This window comes from Heliangelus exortis, chromosome 4 (assembly GCF_036169615.1).
Source record: "Heliangelus exortis chromosome 4, bHelExo1.hap1, whole genome shotgun sequence".
Classification (NCBI taxonomy): Eukaryota; Metazoa; Chordata; class Aves; order Apodiformes; family Trochilidae; genus Heliangelus; species Heliangelus exortis.
The window spans coordinates 550,902-563,837 of record NC_092425.1 but is presented as its reverse complement, the minus strand read 5'-3'; the positions used below and the strand labels follow the sequence as shown (position 1 = coordinate 563,837).

General features: G+C 43.4%; 1 protein-coding gene and 1 long non-coding RNA gene across 5 annotated transcripts in view; both read left to right on the top strand.

Annotated features, from left to right (window-relative positions):
- LOC139795639 (uncharacterized) overlaps window positions 1–12,936 on the top strand; it is a 504,885-nt gene that overhangs the window by 138,614 nt on the left and 353,335 nt on the right. The window lies entirely within an intron of this gene.
- LOC139795637 (uncharacterized) overlaps window positions 1–12,936 on the top strand; it is a 207,096-nt gene continuing 194,160 nt past the window's right edge. For all 4 annotated transcript variants that reach the window (XM_071742558.1, XM_071742557.1, XM_071742559.1 and 1 more), the window contains exon 1: window positions 1–177. In XM_071742558.1, coding sequence (XP_071598659.1) covers window positions 16–177 — 162 coding nt within the window. In that variant the 5' untranslated portion in view covers window positions 1–15. The remainder of the gene's footprint in view (window positions 178–12,936) is intronic.

Here is a 12,936-nt window from a genome sequence, read left to right as displayed (position 1 = left end):
GGTCAGGTGACCCCCATGGACCAATCACAGCGCTCCTGCCCGTGGCGCTCAGTTCAAAACGGCCGCCGAGAGAGGCCTCAGGGGCTGCTCCGGCTGAGGCTCCGCTGCCGCTGCTCCTGGGTTCCTCCCCGCAGAAGAACATCACTGCCCAGGACAGGGCGCCTGCTGCCTGCCCAGGTAGGAGCCGCTTGGCTGCTCCGAGCCTGGTCTGAGCTGGCCCTGAGAGCCTGGCCTTGGGCTGCCCCAGCTGCTGCCCAGCACTGGTGGGACTGGGCTGGCCTGTCTTGGCCTGTCTTGGCCTGTCTTGGCCTGTCTTGGCCTGTCTTGGCCTGTCTTGGCCTGTCTTGGCCTGTCTTGGCCTCTCTTGGCCTCTCTTGGCCTCTCTTGGCCTCTCTTGGCCTCTCTTGGCCTCTCTTGGCCTCTCTTGGCCTCTCTTGGCCTCTCTTGGCCTCTCTTGGCCTCTCTTGGCCTCTCTTGGCCTCTCCTCGCCTCTCTTGGCCTCTCCTCGCCTCTCTTGGCCTCTCCTCGCCTCTCTTGGCCTCTCCTCGCCTCTCCTCGCCTCTCCTCGCCTCTCCTCGCCTCTCCTCGCCTCTCCTCGCCTCTCCTCGCCTCTCCTCGCCTCTCCTCGCCTCTCCTCGCCTCTCCTCGCCTCTCCTCGCCTCTCCTCGCCTCTCCTCGCCTCTCCTCGCCTCTCCTCGCCTCTCCTCGCCTCTCCTCGCCTCTCCTCGCCTCTCCTCGCCTCGTCTGTCACTGTCCCTCTCCTCTCCTGTCACTGTCCCTGTCCCTGTCCTGTCCTGCTGGGGAAGGCCCTGCCCTCTGAGGAGGCCGAGCTGCATCTTCACAGCCCTGGGGATGCTTTTGCCTTTGGCTGCTGCTCCCGGGTTCTTCCTTCCCACCTGAAAGTCTCTCTCCCTTCTTCCCTTCTCCATCCTGCCCTGGGAGGGCAGTGGGAATCCCACTCACCAGCCACTCTCTCAAACCGTGACACAATGGAAATGCAGAAATCGATGCCCATTCAAGCTGCACAGTTTTTTTCCTTCCAGACCTTTTGAGATAAATGGGTGTAGATGGACTGGCAGTGCTCACGGTTTGGGCCCTAGAAGGTATGATTCAAGAACCAGGCTGCCTTGATTTTATCAGAACCAAGAATCCAGCCCCCTCCGTGTGTCTGTGCCCTGGGTCTCGGTGCTCCTGTCCCTGGGTGGCTGCAGAGCTGCTGTGGTGTCACAGCTTCCAGGATGTGTTTGCTTCAGGAACATTGTGACAGCTGTCACCTGGCTTCTGAGCAACGAGAAAGGGAATCCTAAGCAGCCATGTCGAGGACGTTCTCTGAAAACCTCTGCTACAATATTACAGTTTTATTAACCGCAAATTGCAAAGTTAGACTCGTGTGCTCAGTTGGTACTATGGTTTGCAGCACAGGGCAGGAAAAAAGAAGAAAAATTTTTAAGGTCCTGGTTGGAACTTGTGGTTTTTTGCTGAAAAATTCCAGTTAAAACACGCTGTAAAGCAGTTACCTTTGTTCTGGGGGCTCTTGTTTTACCGCTGAAAGCAAGGAAGTTCTGCAACCATCTTTACTTAGCTTCTTAGTCAAGAGAAGGTGCCTTTCAGCAGCTCGGCTTTTAGACACTGAGCACTGGGTTAGGTGATCGCTGGCTTCATTGTAGAGAAATACTCAAGGCACACAGAGATTTCAATCTGTTGTGGAGATGGTGGTTTGCACCTAATACTTGAACTGGTAGGTTTTTTCCAGAGTACTGAGTTCTTTTTTAATAAATGCCTGGGTGTAGTTCTGCTAAATCCTGCTTAGCAGTGCGTGTAGGTGTGATTCTGCTCTAAAATCTTACTATAAAAGTTGATGAAGTTTGGTTTTCTTTAGGAATGATAATGTAAATATGGTACCTGCCAATCATATGAAATCACAGACTCTTTTTCCTATCAGTCAAAGAATTTCTCTTGCTTTGTGGTCTTGGACAGTTTTTTTCTTTTATCAGTTTTGCTACTTTGTATCTGCTGTATGGACAGGGGTTGAAAGAGATTTCCTGAACAGCTTTGCTTTCGGTTTTTCTCCTATGCAAACATCTCCTGACAGAAAGCTTGGTTGTTGTTTATAATACCTCTACATCAATGTAATTCTCTTGTAAGAAATTCCTTTTTCCCCTCTTCTAGGAAATGAATTTCCTTTCCTCTGGCTTGTACCTGCATGCTGATTATGCTGTCTTAAACAATTTCCTGCCCATTTACTTACATTCTCAGTTTTCTCAATGTATGAGAAAAGAATTGTTTGCTTCCATATTATGAAGCTGGCAGATATTCAGGGTTTTCTCTAGTGTGTGCAGTGTCTAGTTTAAAAAGCTAAACCAGAAAAGTGTCCAAAGGAATTCCAGGCCAAGAAGGCAGCACGTTGGGATCTTTAATGGTCCCCTCTTAAGATGTTTACTGTTATTTAGCTTCTGTTGACAGAATTCAAGAGGTTTTCATCTGCATGTTTCTTTTCTTGGCAGTGTGATCATGTTGTGCTGTTTTGGTTTATGGTGCCATACCTCACTTTTCAGTTGCAGGTGAAAAGAGGACATGGTTTGGCACTTAGTAGTACAGCATGAAGAACTACAACTACAACTAGAACTAGAACTACAACTGAAGAAAAAATGTTAAATTCCTTTATCTACCATAAATCTCCAGAATGACCCTTGGCAAATAAAATAGACCTTGTCTATATTTAGGGAATATCCTCATGTAGCTATATCAAATTGTACCCATTCAGAGGACTTGCTGAGCTCCACCTGAGCTCAAATTAATTAGGGTTCAATGATTTTAGAAGTCTTTTCCAACCTAAATGATTCTGTGATTTAGAAAGGTACTACTGGTAGCAATACACTGATTGCTCAAGTGGTTACCATAAGCATAAAAGTCACAAAAGCAGAAGCAAGCCAAATGTAGGTATAGCTTTTACTTTTTACATTTCTGTTTCTTCAATGCCAAAGTAAAACATTATGAATAATTAAACTAGGTCATGGTTTAAAACCTTTTGAGGACTTTTAGACATAGACAGAACCTCCAGCTCAGAAGTCTGTAATCAGCTGGTGGCTAGAATTTGGAAAGGGACTATTATATTTTTACCCTGTTGCTGGTTCCCTCCTATGTACCTTCTGCTCATCACTGCTGGGTACAAATAATGAGGTATATTAATTTTTGGTGTGTTGCTGTGCATGTTGCTTCTGCTTACAATGACACCTTTTGAGGGCAGAGTTTGCTGTCACTGTTGGTATTTTCATAGTGGGCATCTCTCTGTTTCAGTCTTCTGTGCATCCTTTGGTGTTATTGCATTAATCCTGCTTTGAGTGAGCTGAAACAGGAATTCCCACTTCAGGGAAAGTCAGTTTGATTTCAAGGACGAATTTTTTTAGCAGAATGAAAAATATCCTTTGAGAACAGAAAATCTGAAATGGTAATCAGGTGAGTTATTTGTTGCCTTTTTTTCCCAAGGACTTGTAGGGCTGGCCAGAGCAGCCTGCCATGGAGCAGGAGATCTGCCAGAGAGCCTGATCCTTGCAGATCCCCAAGAGCACACTGGGATGCACTGAGCAGCCTCCTCTTGAGCCTTCTGCCAGCCACGTGGGAAACCTGGTTTAGTCCTTTAAATATGTGAGATCTCAAGATACCTGGCTGAGTCTCCCTTTCAGGGGCTGTGTGTCATCTTACAGTTCCAAAACGGAGTGAATTGTAGTTTTGAACCAATTGTCACCCTCAGCAGTTTGTGTAGTGTGTTACCATAGACAGACATGCAGCCTGAATCACAAAGGTTAGACTGGAACCCTGTCTGATGCAAAGGCAGAGAAAAGGAGGGGTGGATGTTTGTTAATCACAGAGAATAATTTCCTTCTACTGTTGACTCACCAGGCTTTTGAACCTTCTCATGCCCACACAGCTGGGAGGTTTCAGAGGTTAGCTGTGAGATGCCTTCATCCTGACATCAGTTGCAGAAATACACCAGGAGTGTGAGGGATATCATCTGTTCATCAGGTACACTGCTCACAGCACCTTGAGCTGCAGAAAGCATTCCTGAGACACAGGCTTTTCATCTCTTTTATCTGTCCTCCCAGGTTTTTCAGTAGGTTTGGCCTCTGGCTAAATGCATCTGATTCCTTATGCAAAAGGAAAGGTTGGAGACATGAAAAGCCTCAGCTGGCATGGGCTGTGTGTGACTGTTTCATCCTTCTAGCCTATTGTTTTATGATGTGAGTGTCTTTAATAACAGTTGTTCAGAGACTTACAATCTTTTGTGTGATTTACTGTGATTATCCTGCATGCCACCTGTGCATGGTAATAATTAAGAGAGATGGTTCTATAAATCTGAAAAATTCAGCTAGGTAGTGTATGGAAACCCAGCAAACCTTTTACATGGAGCCATTTGAATGTTCTTCCAAAACTGGTTTATGAGTGGTGGGTTTTTGTTTGTTTTTTTTTTTTAAGGAGCTTAGTGGGATAGAGCATCTTAAAGATAAACTTCCAGGTTCAATTGACTGCTTAGATGTACAATCATGCATTTTTGTCCACTTGAATTAAATGTGCCTAAGGGACTGAGTTTATTTTCTGCATCTGTTCAAGCACACAACTGAAATAAACAGCATAGTCCTAGCAACATAGCACACTAGCTATTAATCCACTAAGTACCCTATTAGTACCTGTCACTATGGATTAGCAGTGAGTTTTTTATGTTCATCATGTATTTAAGTATACTGACTTTTGGGTGGATTAAATCTCTCTTATTCAAGTAATTCCCAAAAAGCATCCATCTGGAGAACTTTATGCCTTAGAAGTCTATTTCTCAGCAATAAGTCCAAATAAGATGGGCTTTATCATCCCAGAGAGTCAGTCAGGATGAGGTAATGGGAATAATAATTGGTTTATACGGTTTTAAGTTTTTGCTGCTAGAAACCTGCTCAAACATAAATCAAAGACAGATATTTCATTTCTGTCAAGCATTAAAATTTCTCAGCAATTGATTAAATGTCAGACAACCTAATAATTAGTGTACCTGAGTACCATTTAGAATGTAAACTCCTGAGGGGGGAGGAATATTTCTTCTTGCTTCTGTCTATATAATCACCATCTCAAGTCTCACAGTGCATTATTTGGGCTCTTTAACTGCTCTCATATCAGAAATAATAATGTCTGCCAAACACCCCAAAATAATAGCATATTCTCTGGTGATAATCTGATCAGGAGGTGTCTGAGGCATGCCACCGTGATGGTTTGGAATGGTGCTTAAAAGGGGACAACTTAGACTTTTTTGTCATTAGTGTTTCTACTTCATTAGTCCTAATGTGCAGTGTTTGACAACACTGCTTGAGCTGTGTTACCTTCAACAACTGATTTTCAAGATAAGAGGTTTTTTTAATTGAGAGGGGTGGAGTGTCAATGGCAGACATGAAACTGACACGGCTCACACCTGTTAACTTGACAGCCTTGTCAAACAGTTTCCACTTCACAGAGGAAACTGGAACAACAATCCTGCAGGCTCAAGCCCTGCTTTCATACCAACAACAAGGTGGAACATGCAGGTGAGGACAAGGCCAGTGTATATGGGAGCTTGTGGACTGGTTCTGTAGCCCTTGTTCTCTGCTGTGGGTGAAGCTGTTGGAATGGACTCTGATACTATTTTTACACTGTAAGTCCTCTGGCCACTGATAAGAACCCATGCTTGGGGCAGAATAATGAGATTGTACTCTCCAAATTAGCTGTAACACTTAAACTAATTAAATTAAGTGATTAATTTTTGTCAGTAACCTGAAGGCTTAAGGAAACTGAAAAAAACCCCCACCCTGGTTCCAATCTCTTTCCCAAGGTCTCCCCACATTGTTTTGTTGCAGCTTTGGGGATCAGTATGTCTGCCTTTAGTACTCCCTCTGGGGTGCAAGCTTTAGGGTGCTCAGAATTTCTGTGTACCAAACAAGCTTTATCTGCCCTAGCTCATCTTTGCAATTTCCTATCCTTTACTCATTCTGATCAAGCTACTGTGTAAACTTGTAAATGCTGCATTTTGAGGGTAAAATGGTACCTGTGTCTTCTGAGCCTTCAGGTCAATAGCTATCAGCCAGTTTAAAAGCTAATTGTTCCCCCTAAGACATCAAAAGCAGTGCAGTACATTCATCTCCAGGCAGCATGAATTTCTGCCATTTAGATGGCCTTTTTGTTAGAATAATGACAATTTCATGGTTGCTCAGTTAGCAGAAATGCTCAATTTCATTTTTAGATTTTACAGAGAAAAAGAATGCATTTGAACAAACCATCCTTTCTTAGACCTGGGTGCCACACATGTTCTTCATGTTCTGCCACTCCTGATATCCCATTGCTCGTGCACACAGGTTCTTACAGGTTACCTGCAAGTCTTTGGTTTTGATCAGTCTTGAACTTTATTGTAGGGGCCAAGTTTTTTAACGATATTAAAGACAAAAATCACACGGTGAGTGGTGAACTGAATCTGAGTACAGGCTGTGTTTCCCTCTTCTGCTCTCTGTAGTTTGTAAGCTGTGTGTGTATGGTCACACTTCCTTAGGTATTGATGAAATGTTGAGCACCAGTGTAAGTGGAACATGTTGAAGCCATTGGAATGTGACATTGTTCAGGTGGTTTCAGAAGTCCCATTTGACTTCTGGGCATACAAATATCTCACATCTGGGATGAGTTTTCCCTTGTATTTCAAGATGAGTCCAGAAAGTACATCAGGAATAATGTCCAATTAGAAACATAAGTGACTTAGAAGTCTACTTGGCATTTGGAATGGATTTGAGAACAATGAGAGAAGTGTCTGGATTGCCTGAAGAGAAATACCTGCAGATTTTTTTTTTGTTTTTTATATGACATCCTGGTTCATGAGTAGGTTACCTTGGAGTGGTGAACCTGATCATGTGCTGCCCTGGGAGCCTCTCACAGCACAGCTTCAGCTGCCAGGGAAAGGCTCCAGGCAGCAGAGGTTGGCAGTGACTGAACTGAGGAGTCTCTTACAGAATTAGGTGATTGTGCTGAGTCTCTCAGGGTGCCAGAGTACCCTCTGGGATGGAGATGGAGGTGAGGTCCTCTCTCTGCCACTCCCATGTGTTGTGATCAGCTCGATTTTCTCAAGCACCATACCCTTATTGTTTCTACTTCATAATCTGTTCTAGAGCACAATTTTATTAAAATGGATTACTTACTTTCTGTTCTCAACAACTCTCTTCTGTCACTCATTTTGTACTCAGTTGTGTAGGTATAACTGTAGAAACCTGCAGAAATATTTAAGAGTTGTCTGTGTCTGGTTGCAGAAGCCAGGACAGGTGGAATGATCCCAACACATGTGCCAGCACAATTAATTTCTCCCCAGCAATCAGCTGTATAATCTGGACATAATCCAGTAGTCTTTCCTTATGGGGCACTTCCTATTCTGTTTTTCCATTAGCTCTCTAAAATATTATTAATCTATCTGATCCTTCGTTTAGTCCCAAAATAGCTTGGAAAAGAGTTTTCTTGTGGTTTTTGGTCTGTGTTATCAAGGCTGTTTTTTGTTTCAGAGTTTATGGAAAATTCCCCAGGGAAGTGCTTAACTGGATTGCTGGCATCAGTGAGATATTTGTGTATCTGAAGGATTCATTTACAAATGCAAGGGGAACTGCCCTGAGAGCTGTTTAATCAAAATAAGATTGACAGGTATGAGGAACTTGTGGTTAATGGGCATGGGAGAGTATGAAGTGGCCTTTTCCACACCAGTTGTGGGTACAATGCTTCCTGTCACACAGCCTGAGTTATTTTTACTTCTGGCAGGATTGCATGTTAAAATTCCTTTAAGGCAAGTGGATTATGATTTGTGCAAATATGGAGGGTAGTATTTGGACTGAGAGCAGAGAGATTTGCTAATGGAAGGTGGCAGGAATCTGGTGCTTGTGTGCACCTCGTTGGATTTGGTCAGAGATCTGTGGCCAGCAGAGGCAGGCAGACATCACAGCAAGGTTAGACACTGCACCGAGGGGGCTTAAGTTTTTGTTTTGTGGATATTCTCAGCTAGGAAGTGATTGTCCTGGGAAGCCTAGAGCATTAGCCACTATTTTATCCTTGGGGCTTCTTGCTGAAGTTGGGAGTGTCTCTTCCCTCTGGGCTAGCTTTGCCAGAAGGACAAAGCTGCTTGATTTCCCTCCTCTTTGCCCTCATTATTTGTATTTAATGTGCTGTCCAATATACTGTTTTCCAGTGAGGTGATTGCTTGTGTCATCTTGTAAGCAGGAGAGAGCCCCCCAGCTCACTGAGGTAGCTGTGAAACAGTCACCCTCATCTGCAGAGCAGCAGTGCAGCCCAGCTTCTGGCCCAGCACACTGGTACCAGCATGAATGAGCCTGTCTGTCTCTTCCTTCCCCTTCCTGTATCCACTGTTCAGCCTGTTGCCTTTTTGGATTTGGAGTGCTCTCTCACTGTGTTAGCAAACCTCTGGCATAATGACATCCTCATTTGTGTTGGGATCCCTAGGTACTGTGGTAGTAAAAATGTTTCTGTGTTGGCTCCTTTCAGTCTTGGAAAGCTCCAAGCCCATTTTTCCTCCTCATTAATTAAAATCACTAGTAACCTTCCATCAATATGTAGCAGCATCAGCAGGAAAAACAACAATCTCACTCCAGCGAGGCCTGATCTTTTCTGGGAGCAACACCAATCAATTTGTTATCAGAACTGCAAATATTTGATAGCTATAATAGCTAGACTGAAGGTATTGACTACACTAATAATGTTTTGATTTTTCTGCTCAAATTTTCTAAAGCAGAAGAAAATGAGAATAACAGTTCCCCTCCTTCTTAAAAGAAAAAAAAAAGAAAAGTAGTGAAGGGCAGAGGCAGGAAAGAAGAAAATTTGATACGAGACTCTGTCAGACAGCAAAGGAGAATGCTTAAAGCTAATTGAAAGCTTCCCAGTATAATGTACTAAATAACACAGAGCACCAGGACAGTGATAGTGGCATTTGGGCTTACATCCTCCTTGAAAGCCAGTGAGAGGTGGCTGATAGTTTGATTTCTGCAGCTGTTTAACAAAAACTTAATTTTATTATTTTCTTTTAATTAAACATGCTGAATGTGGTGCACTAGCTCTTGCCTGCGTGTCCTTGACATCTCCCATCCCTGCTCTGCAGCAGAGGCAGTTTCCTCTGTGCACTGGAACGGGGAAGGTGAGGAAGAAGAGTGAAGGGATGTCCTGTTTCTGGAGTCCAGGGAAGGAGGCAGGACATCACAGACTGCACATGGCACCGACCCAGGGCTCAGCTTGCTGCAGCACAGCTTGGCTAAAAACCATGTCAGGAAGCTGGAGCAGATGTCATGGGGTTGATGAATGAGGTAGTGGACTCTGACCTGCATTAGTCAAGGGAAAGTGTTTCACCCCAGGCAACTGGAGACTTGAATGCAGGCTTCTGGCATCTGAGAGTGGTATCCTATAGATCCTCAGGCTGTATAGAGTGCAAGGAGGTTGCTTCCCACACGTGTAAAATTAGTCAGAACATATGCAGGCTCCAAAGGCCTCTGCTCTGCCTGATATCAGGGAGGCTCAGAGATACTGGCCTTCTCTGACTCTTGTTCCTGCTTGTTTGTCTTGGAATTTTTAAAATATCAGCATCACTGGCATGACAGGAATTAGCTGCAGGGGTAGAAACCCCCTAACGACTCAGATTTAATGAATTGCAGTTTTCCTATGATGCAGAGGATCTTACAGCGCAATGAAATACCTCCCTTATTGCTCTGCTAGTCATTAAATAATTCCTCCAACTCAGTTTATGTCTTTCTCTTGCCAACTTGGAGACTGGTATTGCTTTCTCAGTTAAATCATTGGCTTCTAATGATCCAGCTGAATTTTTATGCCCAGCCTATTTCCCAGGAGACTTTTATATACACTGTAATGATCCTGTTTGCTTGGGCGCTGGCAGTTAAGTGTTCCAGCACCTCCTTTTACACTCTTTGATACATTTCTCAGAAAAAATTGCTTAGGCTATTGAAGAGAAATCAGAATGGCAGTTGTGTTAAGGTTGCAAACATGTGATCAGCTTCACTTAGATTCTCCAAACTTCACGTGAGATTAGAATTCAACCCTGTACTGGCTGGGTTACCTCCCCTTTACCAGTGTTGCTGCTCCATTAGAGATGTCATTCTTGCAAGCAGCATGAGGGAAGGGACTGGGAGTTAATGCTGTATGATATCAGGCTCTTGGGGATGTTTCCCACAACCTGTCTGTTGTACTTGATGCTGCATAAGTGTAAAGATGAACTTAAAAAAAAAAACAGTTTAGGAATTATATTTTTTGTAAAACATTGTGCTTCTGAACTGTCAGAAATAAGAACATAAATTGAAAAAAAACCCACACATTTCAAATATTTTCAAAACAAAAGATGGTGCCATTATGTTTAAAAATATTTTCATACGTGCTTCAGGTTCTGCTTCTTTATTTTTGAATTTAAGAAGTAAACAAAGCAGGTTTTGAGTGAAGCACAGTACCTTCTTTCTTTTTACATTAATGTTTGAGGGAAAGTATTTTTAGTGCAAAACGAAGTTTTCCTCAGGATCAGCAGCTTTCTGCACACACTTGCACATCCCAGTATTTTAAAGGTAATTGGCATGACCTGCTCCTTCTGCATGCTGCTGCTTTCTGAGCACCAAGCTAGATCTCTCTTTCAGGCACTGAACTCCTGCAGTGATGTGATTCAGTGTGCCCATAATCCCAACGTGTCCTGGAGTAAGGTACTGAGGAGGATGGCAAGGATTGAGGAAGTGATGTTTTGTTTCAGGACAGGGATGCATATGCTGTGTGCATGTAAAACAGCAGTTATTGGTGTTCTCTGCAGGGAGCAGGACTGAGATTTCTGTGAATAATTTATATTTCATCTTAAAACTCGTTGTTTCCCCTTTCCTTGTGTTATAGTTTGTAGTCTCTGTTTACTTGATAGAGTTCCTTCATGTTTTGAGAAATGCTGTGTAAATAACAAGCTAATGATTGCTATTCATCCAGCCTTGTTCCTGCTGTGTGAGATCATTAGGCAGACACTGAGCCCCCTCCTACCCGTGTCAAATTGCTCTGTGATTTCTAAATAATGATTTTGTGTCATACAGCTTAGGCTAACAGAAACTCCTGCACTGGAAATCTAATACCATACTTTGTATTTGATGTGGTAAATGTGTCATGAAAGGCTGCCTTACCTTCTGGAGCCTCTCCTACTGGATCTGCAGGTCTCACATGATGTGCAGTGGCCCTGCTGCAGCACCTGGGACAAGACTTGTGTAGCATTGGTGTCACGCTTGCTCCCATTAAAATCAGAGGGAGTTTTTCCACTGGTTGCACAGGGGTAGGCAAGTGAGTTCTGATTCAGGAATAGACTCTTAAAAAAACAGTAATTCTACTGAATGAAAGAGGATGGGATTGTTTCATGACCTGTCACTGTATGTTTGAATACAGAGATTCAGTTTGTCTGGGTACCTTGCAGGATGTGGCTTTCAAGTAAAACTCTGTAACATTCACAAGCTTTCATGTTTGCTTTCTTGAGAGGTTTTTTCCTCATTTCCTCAATTAGAGATAAGTGGGGTCTTGATGCATCGGGAAACTACCTCTAAAAAGGACACTAGTATTGATGCAGCCTCTCTGCCTGTTCAGAAAGAGAAGTCTAATGCAGAAGAAATGAGTAAGAGTCAGCTATTCTCCTGAATGTGATTGCAGCCTAAGCTGCAAGGGGCTGTGGAGTACCCACCAGAGTGGAGGTAGTGGGTATGTGACAGAGCCAGGAAGAGGGAACTGCAGGACCTGAAGCTTTAATCAGCCCTAAGGCTGTCTGCAGGGCTGGCTGTTTCTTGGAGGTTCCAGTAGCAGGTACCTGCCAGTTCAGGGGTTGAGTAAAGCAGGATTCAGTGACTCCAACCTGCATGGGACTTTAGAGTAGGTGTCAGGCCTGGGGACAACAGATAGATGGTAAATTCAGCCTATAGCCCTGTTAAAATTGTAGAATACCGTAATTACAATCAAAAATTAAAATATTCCTGTTTCACTTGGATGGATTTTTTTCATCTTGCTCTTTGAAAATAACCTCTGATCTTCTGTGATAATGCATCTAGCATTTAAATGGAGCCTGTGTTTCCTTTGGACAGACAGTTGTGGTTAGATCTTCTTAAAGAAAACTAAAAATCAGACAAAAGGATCAGACAAAAGACACTTAGACTATCTTGCAGGCCTGGATTGCTGGCTGAATGAGGGCTGTCAGTTCCACCCTAGGGATCATGGCCAGTTGATACCCTGAGAATGAGGAGCAGACATGTGCCTGAATAATCTCCTGTCACCACCTGCCTGTCTTTGTTCTTGGGAATGCACTGAATTGTAAGTCTGTAAGTAGAGCCATGGCCAGGAACGTTTCTGAGCAACTGTCCAGGCTAAATCAAGGTCATTTGTTCACTTGGTTTCCATTGATTTTCAAGGAGTGATGTCCTAAAACACTTCTTGCCCTTTTGAGCACTTTCTGAATATCAGGGAGATTCTGGAGTCATTGCAGAAATGATGATAAAGGGGGTGAGATTAAATGAAACGAAGCTGAGATGTTTCAAACTCCCCTGTTCGTTTAACCTTTCCAAAGTGGCATATGAGCTACCCATATGTTTTTGAAGTTATGGAAAACAGAAATACTTTGGCATAGATGAGAAATTTTCTCCACACTTTCTTTAAGATAACTTTCAGTCTTGATTTTTCAGTGCCAGTAATGCTGAACAAAATCTGTGCTCAGAAAATGAAATATAATTGCCTCATGCAGCAGATTTTTTGCCCCTGGTAAGGTGCCACAGTAGGTTTACAGACTGCTGCTCAGAAGTGGCAGCAAAGTAATGGTAGCAACTGGCAACTCATCTTTGTGCTGAGAAAACTGTTTCTAGAGAGATGATGCTGTTTATCTACATGAAC